The sequence below is a fragment of the Corvus moneduloides genome, chromosome 11, assembly GCF_009650955.1.
Source record: "Corvus moneduloides isolate bCorMon1 chromosome 11, bCorMon1.pri, whole genome shotgun sequence".
Taxonomy (NCBI): Eukaryota; Metazoa; Chordata; class Aves; order Passeriformes; family Corvidae; genus Corvus; species Corvus moneduloides.
Window position 1 is genome coordinate 8,015,902 of NC_045486.1, and position 12,443 is coordinate 8,028,344.

The 12,443-nt window shown below is 49.1% G+C and overlaps 1 protein-coding gene across 33 annotated transcripts in view; it reads left to right on the top strand.

Moving 5' to 3' along the window:
- Positions 1–7,337: 7,337 nt before the first annotated feature.
- The window catches only part of CADPS (calcium dependent secretion activator), a 210,860-nt gene continuing 205,754 nt past the window's right edge, over positions 7,338–12,443 (top strand). For 18 of the 33 annotated variants that reach the window (XM_032120999.1, XM_032121003.1, XM_032121000.1 and 15 more), the window contains exon 1: positions 7,339–7,821. In XM_032120999.1, coding sequence (XP_031976890.1) covers positions 7,441–7,821 — 381 coding nt within the window. In that variant the 5' untranslated portion in view covers positions 7,339–7,440. Of the gene's footprint in view, positions 7,822–12,443 lie in introns of all 33 variants that reach the window. The other 15 variants (XM_032121006.1, XM_032121017.1, XM_032121021.1 and 12 more) reach the window with 3 other exon arrangements.

Genomic DNA, 12,443 nt, shown 5'->3' on the forward strand with positions numbered 1-12,443 from the left:
TTTTAGTGATGTGTTGATGACCAGTAAAATCAGCTCTCCCAGAACAAAGACACTTAAAAGTCTAGTAGAAATTTGGAGTTATTTCCTTAGCAGTGGGAGTACATTCAGAGAAGCAATCACATAGCTAGAGTATAATTGCTCCAAATCAATTGCTCTGTTCTCTGGGTACTTTTCTGAAATATGAGGACTGGTTGAAAAACTACCACGAAAAACTTAAAAATAAGTAAATAGATGCACCTTGACTTGCACTGACCCCAGGGATGGCAATCAGGCACTGACTGGCAGCAGCAATCCAGCCCAGGTTTTGTAGGAGCTCTGTGTGCGCTGGAGTAGATCAGCTGCAATTATTTGCAGGCTCTGAGCAAGCAGAATAGGGTGCATTTGATAAATTGCCCATAGATCTCCTATTTGCAATAAACCTCAGTCATTCTTAATTATATATGCCTTGAAAGCTGGGAGCCAGTGCTGGTTGGGCAGCAAAATATTGCTACAATCCTCTCAATAGGGTTTGGAAAAGGATTTCGGTGCTGAACCTGACAGAGATGTAATGCTGCCAGTCTGGCCAGAAAGTGGAGATAAACAGTTCACTTGTGGATTTTGCTGAGTAGCTGCAGACATCAAGTGAGTCTGGTCTCTTTCAGGGCCTGCTGGGTCAGGCTAATTTGTTGTTATTTATTTTCAGACCTGGTATAATAAACCCTAGGAAGAGGCTGAAAAGACCAGAATCAGTGTGAGGACCAAGTGCATTCTCGATGGCAAGGAAGATCTGCCCAAGCCTGGGGAGGAGAGCAGGGGGCACAGGGCACATCGTATGTTTCCCATCACTATTAAATTTCCCCATCTCCTGCTTTGTGTTATCAAAGAAGGCGATTCAATATCTCCCTCTCTGTCTCCGCCCTTACATGCCTCTTATAGTACATCCCCTCTTCTCTCCCTGCAGTATTTGCTCTTGAAGTGCCTCTGAGCAGTAATAGATACCTGGAAGAAACACATCAGGTGGATCATCATGAGCATCCAGGCACAGGAGGCATCAAAGCCAATGCGCCGGTTGTCTCCTTCCCAAAGAAGGACTGTAGAAAGCAGAGGGTTGAGAGGCAGCAACATTGCCTGTGGAGGCCAGGGCTGCTTCAAACCCAGCCAACAGCACCTCCCACACAGCTGCAGCTGTGGTGTATCTAAATCCACTTACAGGGTGGAATAAGTACTCCTACCTCAGCACACAGGGCTATTTCTGAGTCCAGAACCTGAATGCTGTGGGAGTGCCCATTTTCCTGCAGATGCTAATCAGGTCTGAAGAGCAGAACCTGGCACCTGCAAAGGAGGGAGAAGAGAGAGAAAATGATGGCTCAACAGACTTTTTCCGGGGACTGAAAAGCCTTTCCAAAGCACCTTCAAACACACCATCAAGAAAAAGATTAGGAGGTGTTCTTATTGCAAACCACAGTTTCCCAGCAGTGCAGGTAGAGAGGGGAACTCCATCTTTCCAATGCTCTGCCAGTCCCAGTGGGCTGCTACCACTGCATAGGACACAGACAACCAATCCCACTGTGAGAGACTGACCTTCAGCTGGCTGGAAGTTTCCCTTTCAGGTGGCAGTTTGCTGAAGAAAGGAAACTTGCATGCCCTTGATATTTCAGGAAGCCCTGTGCTGTAAATGCTCTGTATGCATGCAGGGCAAGGAGCACGCTGAGCACTGGTAAGAGAAATGCTGAACTGTAGCAGTGGTACCCAGCTCTTGCACCATCCGCAGCTGCAGCAGCTGGGTGTCCCGCAGTGCCTCCCTTCCCCATTCCACACTTCCCTGATGTCAAGGGTTAAGAAAGGCCAGCACCTCTGGCTGGCCCCTGCTTTGCTCCTGCCACAACTCTGGTGCCGCCAGGATCCCAATGTAAATATTAGCTGAGTGTGCATGAACAGGTGAAAAGAGCACCGGTTTAATCCACTCTGTTTGGGAGACACAGAAATCTATTATAATGCTGTCACCAAGAAACAAGGATTGTTTTCTGTGCTATTTTAGGAAACAGTGAAACAAATGGCACCTAGGACACAACAGGATTCCTATTTCTGCTCTGTAAATGAATGTTATTACCAAGAGGCAGTGTTTTCCAGTGGCACCCTCTAGCCAGACTCTATTCATGCCTGAATCAAAGGACGTGCAGGTCGAACCTGTCCACTCACACACTCCCATTACCCAGTTCTTCAAACTGCCCTGTTGCAAGGTGCAAACTCTCCAGCCCCTCACAGGATGTGACCAAGGACAAGGCAGCAAGTCCTCAGGAAGGTACCATTTACTTGGCCCTACCTGTTGCACAGCCTAAGACAGGCTGGCCCTCAGCAGCTCCTCTACTTCCTCTTTCAGTTACTACTGAAATTTCTCATTTTTATGAGCTGTAAGATATTTTTAAGTAGAGTCTTTGCCACCTGCTTTTCCTCTTTTTTTCCTTCCATTTTCACCTGATACTGTACAAAACTCAGAACTCTATTGCAAAATTGCTTTTCCAAAGCAAGAGGTACAGCCGAGCAAAAACTTATTTCATGTTTTGATGGCACAGGGCCAGATTTGCAGTAGGTAAGAGCCAGAAGAACAAATGATCTCAGATGCTGGACTCCTATAAGCACCAAGAGTAGCAGCCAGCAGGCACCAGTGTGATTCCTGGGGGGTTGGCACTGGGCAGCACAGTCAAAAATCAGGAGCTGCTCTGCAGTCAGTCTCAAAGTGAGGGTGAATTCTAGCTGGGGTCTCTGCACACCCCTCCAGAAGTGTTTTCTGATCCATACCCAGCATACTTCACATATAAGGCAAATCGTCTCAGGCTCATTAAAACAGCACCATCTGAACTGGAATAGGGTTAGGGGCTAGTGTGTGCAGTGGGTGACCAGCAGGGAGAAGCAATGAGTGCCCCAGCAGCAGAGTCTGCGCTCTCACTTTGCTTCCAAATCTCATGTTCAGTGCAAGTGATTTGCAAAGGACCTCACATTCCACCAGGGCAGGTTTAGAGTGGATATTAAGGAAAAATTTCTTCACTGAAAGCATGGTCAGGCATTTGAACAGGCTGCCCAAGGAAGTGGTGGAATCACTATCTCTGGAAGTGCTCTAAAGGTGTGTGGATGTAGCCCCTGGGGACATGATTCAGTGGTGAATATGGCAGTATTGGGTTAATGGTTGGTCCTTTGAGCCCTAACAATTCTATGATTCTATCACATTCCATGGCCACAAGGGATCTCAGGGGAGGCCAAACAGCACAAGAGATGAGCCTTACTCTCTCCTTCTTCTAGACAGTCCCCGCAACTCCCTGCCATCATTGCACATAGATTTTACAAAGGTGCTAATTGCTTCCAGCTTTCATAATTATTCTACTTTAGGCCTTTAACCAGGATTAATAAAAAGAGCGTGAGTTTGTTTGGTTTTCATGCAAATGTGAGCCTCCCTGATGGAGAAATTCTGTTAAGTTCTCCCAAATGGCTGCTTTAAGTGGAGTTCACTCATTCTGAGGGTTTCTTCCAAGCCTTGGGTCCTGCCTGCCTGCTTGCACAGGCAGTGCCACAGCACCCAGTGCCACATACACAGGAACTCTTCCCAAATCCAGGGCCTCTGCTTAAGCTCTGCTTTTCTTTACAGCAATTTCCACAAATCCTTATCTACACTGATTTCCCCTGTCTACTGGGAATAACTGGAGAGAGATACAAATGTTACAATAGTGATTTTTTCTAATATCAGCAGGTTCTTCCCTCTGACACTGTATAAAATGGAAAAAAATTTGAAACATTTCACAAAATACTTTTACTATGTTTCATCAACTCTGTTTTTGATACCTGAGGCCACCTGGAATCTCCTTTATGCAGCTGCAATGGCTCCAACCATGAGAGGTGGGAAGCATTTCGCCCTTGGCAGGGATGGGTGTGCGTGTATTTGCTGCCCCTTGTTTGTAGTGTAAACAGGCACAGGCACAGAGGTGGAGTATTCCCACATGGTGAGTATTGCCTCTTACTGGAACTTGCAAGACAGCCGGTAATGCAGGTACTTTGGACCTCATTTAGTAATTATTCTGGAAAGTGTTTTACCAGATGCAATTAACTCATGATGCTGGGAACAAATATGTAGGGGCAGATTTTTAAAACCTCCTGGAGCCTGTTCCAAAGTGATAAGCTAGAAAGGACCACAGGTTTTGCAGCTGTGTTTCATCTTGAAAACGAACTACCCAACATTAGCCATCCTTTTAACCCAAAGAGCCTTTGTTTTAGCATCCTGAGAAAACAGCAATAAAAATCAATATAACATCAAAAATTACGTAGCTAATGCTCTTATTTATCTACATTTACCCACTTGTGATGGGTAATTACACAAGTATCCACCATGAAATAATACCACTGGAAGTTAGGCACACATAATTTTCACAATCACTCTACTGCTTCCCTTCCTGCATAATGCCAGACAGACTGCCTTGCAATAAGATGCAACCAGCTGTAAGTGAGAGATGTTTTAGAGGAAGCTGCATACATCTGCCCGGACAAGTATGGCATTTGGAAACAGAAAGCAAGAGGCCTGAGGATTTTTGACCTGACTCTTTCCTTAGTCAGTAAAAGCATGAATGTTGTAACCATACCTTCAGACACAGTCATTGTGAAAACATGGCTGTGTGAATTAAGGAAATAAAGTGTCAGTCACATTGACAGTGATGTGTCCCTGCTTCTCTGGACCAGGAAAACTTCCAGATGAACCATAGCCGGATATTCAGTCAGGCCTTTCAAAACATAACCAAGTTCAAAGTTCTCTAGTGAGCCAAATCTCACCCACTAAAGGATAAATATAATTCTGAAGGCTCTTCAAAAAGAACATGTGTGGTTTTTTGGTGGTTGTATATATCTATTTTGCATCAATTAATTTAAGGAATCTTTTCTGACAATCTGTCAGAAAAGTCAATCTGTCTTTATAGTTAGATACTCAATGTCTGTGATGTGCCTACCAGCAAAGGTTATTTCTGTCATCCCCAGCTGCTTTCCTCTAGTGAATCCACCTCTGCAGAGTTACCTCAATAATCAGAGCAATAACCACAGAAAGAGAACCTTTCATAAAAAACGGTCCAATTTTCCTCTGATCATCTGAGAGAGCTTTGTTGCTGTGTTGTCTATGAGAGGGAGGACAGATAGCTGCAGCTTCTGAACATATGCCTCCTCATCTAGGAGGGAGAGCACCTGCAGCCTCATGTCACAGATTTTTTTCCACTTTCCTATACAAAAAATGACATTTCTTTCTTGAAAATCCCAAAGATTTGTGTTTTCTCCTCTGTTGTGGGATCACCTATAGATAATATCATTATAGGCACTGATGTAATTTATTCAATTTTTTTCTGCATTCCCAGTTGGCACAACTGGACTCAGGACTAGGGTTTTTTTCTGATGGATAATATAAAATTGGCATCAATCAAAAGAAAGGAATGCAAAACTAAAAGACAACTAAAAAAATAAGATAACTGTGCTGAGGAGGAGACTTTTGAGACATCTCATCACCCTTGTGGTAGTTATCCTTGCATTAGCCATGTTAGGGGCCAAATGGCACTAGCAGGCGCTGTATGACCTGTCCCCCTAGCAAGGGACTGGCAGTACAACTACACTACATCTTGGGCAAGCAGGGTTATTGGCATCACAGCAATGACATCAGGGCACTTCTAGTTGTTCGTCTGGGAAGACAATAAATAGGGAGGCATGAAGTGAAAAGATACTGAGAAAGGCTGAGAGGGGCTGAAAAATCTTTTCCTAACTTCAGCTTGGACCAGCTCCTTTCAACGGGAAGTGTATGGAAAACTTTGTTTGCGGGAACTTTGCTATTTTGCTCTTCCCCACAGAGAGTTTGTCATCCCCAGGTCTTCCCACATTGCTGGCAGGACACACACCACGGCAAGGTGATGTGCAGAATGCCACAGCTCTAGCAGATAAGGCTGATGGAAATGGAGAAAGCCACTTTTTGCATTCTATGCCAATTTTTCAGCCACTTCTGATGGCTTTTGGAAATGCAGAACCCAGAAGTTTTTCCAGACTCATTTGGCTACACAGAGCTTTTAACTAGAAGTAGGAAAGAAGCTCAGAAAGCCCAGCTGCTGTGAAAACACTGGAACACATCACGAGAAGCAGTACCTGTCTCCTCTCCTGCAAGCTATTCTCACAGCTCCATCACCATGAGTCCATGTTTATCTATTCTCCCTAAATACTTATTAACATCAATTAACAGGTGACAGCTATTTTGACATTTAGAAAAGAAGCACTGCTAATTGAGTAGAAAAAACCAAACCTCGAAAACACCCACCGACCACAAATACACACATACACATAAATTAAGTCTCAATCAGATCTGAAAATCGCCAAAAGTTAAACCATTGAGCACACATGATGTCTTCACTGACTCATCTCTCACAGCAGCTCCTGAAGTCCTCAGCTTGCCCCAGGTAATCTTCAAAGCAGAATACCACGATATTGTTACACGTGTAATAATTAGTGACTCGGGAAAAATATTTATCAGCAGCATCACTTTTCGATTAAGACTTTTAGCTGCACTGAGGGGCAAGAAGATCTGCTTGGTGGAAAACAAATGCTATGAGCCTCAGGCCTGAGGGGATTCGCGTGGTCCAGACTGCTGTGGGGACACAGTAATGTCCGTGTGGGGCTGTGGCGCACCAGGGGCGTAGCAGGGACATTGATGTCCGTGGGGACATTGAAGACACAGCAGGGTCTGTGTGTGGCTGCGGAGGTTCGGAGGTGCAGTGGTTCCTGTGGGTACACCACGGGCACAGCAGTGCCTGTGTGGGGCTGGGGGGAAACCGCGGGCACACCGGCCCGTCACCCCACACCGGCCCGCCACCCCACACCGGCCCGTCACCCCATACCGGCCCGTCACCACACACCGGCCCGTCACCCCATACCGGCCCGTCACCACACACCGGCCCGTCACCCCATACCGGCCCGTCACCCCATACCGGCCCGTCACCCCACACGGGCCCGTCACCCCACACCGGCCCGTCACCCCATACCGGCCCGTCACCCCACACCGGCCCGCCACCCCACACCGGCCCGTCACCCCACACCGGCCCGTCACCCCATACCGGCCCGTCACCCCACACCGGCCCGTCACCCCATACCGGCCCGTCACCCCATACCGGCCCGTCACCCCACACCGGCCCGTCACCACACAGCGCCCAGACCCCGCCGCCACGGGGCCGACGGGCCCCCACTGCGCATGCGCGGGTCGCGCTCGGCGCTCGCTCGGCTCGCCCCGCGCGTGCAGCACCGCGGCCAGCGCCCGCGCGCACGGGGCGGGGCGGCGCGGGGGCGCGCGCGGGATCGGCGGCGCGCGGAGCCGGAGCCGGGCACGGACAGAGCCGCGCCGAGCGCAGCGCAGCTGAGCGCAGCCCAGAGCTCGCCCGGCCGAGCCCAGCCGTCGCCGCCGCGATGTTGGACCCGTCGTCCAGCGAGGAGGAGTCGGAGGAGCTGGTGGAGGAGGAAAGCGGTAAGGAGCCGCTGGCGCCGGCCGCGGCGCGGCTCTCTCCTAGCCGCCCCGGCGAGGGCCCGGGCGGCGGCGGCGGCGGCGTTGCCGGCGGCGGTGGGAGCGCCGGGGGGCTGCAGCCCGGCGGCCGCGGCAGCAGCGCGGCGCGGCCCGCCAGCCCCAGCCCCTCGGTGGCCAGCGAGAAGGAGAAGGATGAGCTGGAGCGGCTGCAGCGGGAGGAGGAGGAGAGGAAGAAGAAGCTGCAGCTCTACGTCTTCGTCATGCGCTGCATCGCCTACCCCTTCAACGCCAAGCAGCCCACCGACATGGCCCGCCGGCAGCAGAAGGTACCGGCCGTGCACTGCCCTGCCCTGTCCTGCCCGGCTCTGCCCTGCCGCCCAGGCCTTGCCTCTCCATCACCCACCTCTGGCAGGTGGGCCTGCCCCTGCCATCCGCCCATTTGCCTGCCCCCTTCTTACCTACCCGCTGTTGACCTACCCCTTTGCACGCTTCTCTAGATACTCCTCTGCCTGCATCCTTGCCCAGTCCTTGCCTCTTCTGCTGCTCCCCAGGCCTGCAGCTCCCCGGGCACCCCAAGGGCACTCCCAGCACAGGGCACCTTGGGCCCACGTGGTGCAGTGTGCTGGCAGCAGCCCTGTCCCGGGGCCCGGGGAAGCCCCCTGACCCCTTGTCACCCTCCGTGCTGCTCCCCGGCGTGGTCTTCCACACAGAGCCAGCGCAGTGACTTATATCGTTGCTTCTAGTTACGCAACATCGGGATCGGGAAGTTTGAGATGTTGGCCATCTAAAGGTTGTCGAAAGGAGAGAAATGGGTCATATTGCTGGAAAACACCAGGCACGTGCTGTTGCCTCCTGCAAAGGGACTCCACAACTCCGTGCTTACTGCAAAGTTTGCTTAACTGGGAGTGCTGGCACTGACTTGGGGAGTTGCCGAGTCTCATTTCAACTTCTTGCAAGTGTTTATGTGTGGCAAGCTCCTCAAGACCGGCTTCCCAGCAAAATGCATCAGCAGAGGTTTGCGATGAAGTCTCTGCCACAGTCCTGGCTCTTCCTCCCCAGGTGTGTCCCCATGGCAGAGCCGTGTGCTGCTCCAGGCAGAGGCTGGACAGGAGCACTTCACTTGGGCTTCCCATCTCCAGGAGCTGTCTTGAAGCTTGTTTCTCCTCTGAGGCACAAGCTTGTGGGCCAGGGCAGAAATTAAGTTTCTCCTGGATCTGGACACAGGATCTTTCAGTCAAATGCAGCCAACTTTTTCCCTGTGGCAGCCAGAGTTAGGTCTGTGATGTAATGTAGCTCTCTGAAACAGCTGGCCTATTTTTTGTCACCATTTTCAGTTGAGTTTCTTAGACTGCAGTTTTAGCCTTGATACTGTTCTGTGTTTACAAATGACCTTTACAATTCAGGCAGACTCCTGGATGTATTGATGCAAACAGCGTTCAGTTCTGCTACACCACAGGACTATTATTAGTCATTGCAACATACGGAGGTAGGAAAGTGTATCTGTAATGTATCATGTAGTTTAAAGGCAATATAGGACAATCTGGTGTTGCTGGAAGGTTGAATGATCTGCTTTTGTTTGCTGAGCAAAGTACATAACTGAAATTATAGCCAGGTTTGGAGTTTCTTTTATCTGTTCTTTTTGCCTACAATCCTTTCCAACAGATTATGAATTTCCAAAGTAGTTTTGGCTTTTGTTTCCTGTGCAACTTCTTTGTGTTAGAGAAAGATGATGAAATTTACGTTACTGTTAGTTTCGCTGGAATAAAACCAAGTAAATCCTGCAACTGTTTCTCACATGAAAGTGATCTGAAACTGACAAGTGGTTTATCCAAAGGAGCATGTAACATCTTAGCAGTCCAGAGGAGAGTGGCTGGGAAGGACAGTTTATAGTCCCTGAAATCAAAATAGTGCACTGTGAAAGGACAAGAGAGAAGAGGAAAAGGTGGGGAATAAAGTGCAGGTGAAACAAAGAAATGAGGAGTAATGAGAAAAATTACAAACTGGCAGCAATACTCAAGGGTATGTGGAAGTTACACAGGATCTTGGAAGGAAATAATCCATTCTCTGTGAAATGAAGAACATAGAGAAACATGTCTGGCTTATTAATGTAGCTAAAATAGGTGTGTCTTGGGGGCTGATCATCTCCCCTCAAACTTAGCAGTGAAGTAGAATTGGGAAAGCTAAATTTAACATGATAACACATGTCAAACACCCTTTTAAAGGTGAATTAATTATCGTTTTTTGTCTTCTCTATATCCCTGTATTCAGTTGTCATGCTGGGAATAGATCCTTGCCCTTTTTTCTTAGTCATGACTCCTGTTGAAGTCAATTAAAGAACTACCAGAGCCTGGAGTTTGTTGATGAACTTTGTGTGCTCCTCTGCTTTGCTTTCCTCACACATCCCTCTGGGAAAGTGCACCCTTCCTTTTCTGGCTGGAGGGGGACCAGAGGGTGAAGGTGTGGGACTTGATCCCTCTTGAGCACTGAGCTTCAGCTGCAGTATATTGGTTGGATCTTCAGTAATGATGAAACTATCAGGTGCTCAAGACTCACCAGAGTAGAACAAATGCATTTTTCTTTTTAGCGGAAAGGTGAGAGAAGACTGGGTTTTGGTCCTGCTCTAATGGAGGCTGTTGGGTCAGTTTGCTGGTCAGCAGAGGAGGGATAAACTGCTTCCTTTCCCATGTGCTATGTGCCTCTCCACCTTTACAGTTTGTTGTTTACCAGGGAATTGTTTCGTTCTTGAAGAAATGGGGAGCAGAAGACCACCAAGCATTGTCATTTGCAGCCTCCAGACTGGTGTGCAGGACTACGCTCCCTCCTTTCCCAATGGTGCTGGACAGAGAGGCTGCAGAGGGGGCTGCTTGATCCACTGCATGTGTTGGCCCCTGGAGATGCCAGGGCCTGAACCTGCCCATCTGCCCACTCCAGTCACTGCCCATGGACAGTGGGGCATCTGGGAGCCCCACTGGAGCTCTGCCCAGGTGAGGGGACCTGGCTTCACACCAGGCTGCTCAGAGCCCACACCCACGTCAAGGAGGTGCCACCGCAGAAGTGTCTGGGCAGAACTGTGCAGCAGTGAGTGCTGGGGACCTGTCCCCAGCCCTGCTCAGCAAGTTCTGCCCAGTGCTGGAAGGAGAAGGATGAGGTTTGGTTTCGCCTGGCTCATAGCTCTCCGCTTGTAGCACAGAAGATGCTGCCACCCCAAGCACAGCCTAGGCAGGTGACCATGGCTTTGCAGGTGAGGCAGTGAAGCTGTTGCCCTGTGGAGTGGTTTCCTGGCTGGGTTACCTGATAAGAGCCAGCCCATCCCCACCACAGCTGGAGGACCACAGCTGAAATGGGCTGTATTGCAGTCAGCCCCTGCCAGGCTCCCAGAGCCCAGGCAGCTTCTATAGCTTCACCTTCTTTGCAATTTTCTCAGATAAGAAAGCATTGATTTTTTTGTGGCTGCAGCACTGAAATTCTTGCCTAGGCTGTAGATCCTTGTGGTACCTCTCCTGAGGTGTGTAATCCTCCCCCCTTGATCCTGCAGTGCTGCTGTGTCAGAGCTGGCTGGTGCCCGGAGACCCAGGGGCCACGTGTTCTGGTGCTGGGAATGCACTGGCACAGCGGGCACTGGTTGTGAGCCACACACCTGTGTGTAGTGCTCAGGAGCTGGAAAATGCAGCCTGGTGTTCTGCAGCACTCATGAACCACCTTGGGATAAAGGGAACTATGTAGTGAAGGTGCTGTTGCACCACAAAGGTAATTACCTGCTGTTTGATAAATTAGAATGTATATGAGAGCAAAGAGAGCAGCGGAAAAGTGTAAATGGATGGTGTAGCTGGGTATTTATTGCATGTGAAGCACGACAGCACTGCTTGTTTACACCAGCAGCAAACTGTTTCAGATTTCCAGATGAATTTAAACAGGCGCCACTCAGAACTAGTATTTTTCTTATCCTGACACCCCAGAAATTTCAGCAATAGAGGAAAAACTGTTTTTAGATCAGCATGTTCAAGTCTACACCTCTGCTTTGGGTTTATTTTGATGTTTATGGGGTAAGGCTCCACTTGAGTAACTACACATCTGTGACATCTACCTGTAAGTTCTTCTATTTACATCTCACTAGCAGTATTTCCTAAGGGAAAAAAGGCTTATTAGATACCTGCCTGTGCTGTCTTACTTCCCACTTAGGTTTCTTTTTTAAGCCACCACTGAATTCCAGGCACATTTGAGACGCAGACAGTGGTCTGCAAGATACTTATCCCTGTAAAGCTTGGTGAAATAGGGAGATTTTGTTTTTATCTTCTACCCCAGGTGGGAGAAGGGTGCAGTGTGTGGGCAGCCCTTACTAGACACTGGGGAATCTGAGCAAGAGACCTACTGAATGTGGAGGAAAAACTCCCATCAGAACTTAAAATATTGCTGGACATTGAAGGCTCCAGCCTCATGATGCAGCTCAGCAGGAAAGTGGCTTTGCCAGCTCCATGACTCTCAGAACAACGTGTTTTATTACTGCAGATGGCACTGAGCTTGGTAATTGCTTGCCCAGGATGTGTGTGGTCTTTTCTCTAGCTCATGCTGATTTGTTGGAAGTTGAGTTGAGACAACCAGCTGTGCTTGGTGCCTCTTCCCACTTGATCCCAACTGTCTGAAGCCTTTGGGAAGAGAGCTCAGCTGGCAGCCTAGGAATGCTGGACAAGCATCCTTGGGTGTGGGTTGTACCTCTTGCTAAATACCTCCACAGCACGGCAGTCAAAAGGCACAGCCCAGCCCTGGAATTGGTGTTTGCTCCTTCAAAACAGCATAAACTGAAAACACTTGTTGGGAAAGGGGCAGCAGAAAGAACTTGTTAGGAGATAAAATGTGGAGAGCACATTAGGTCAGATATCGCTGCAGTCGTGGTTGCCTTTGCCTGTTTTCCTTTCTGCAGAGCAAGGGAGTAGGCAGGCAGGAGAGTAAA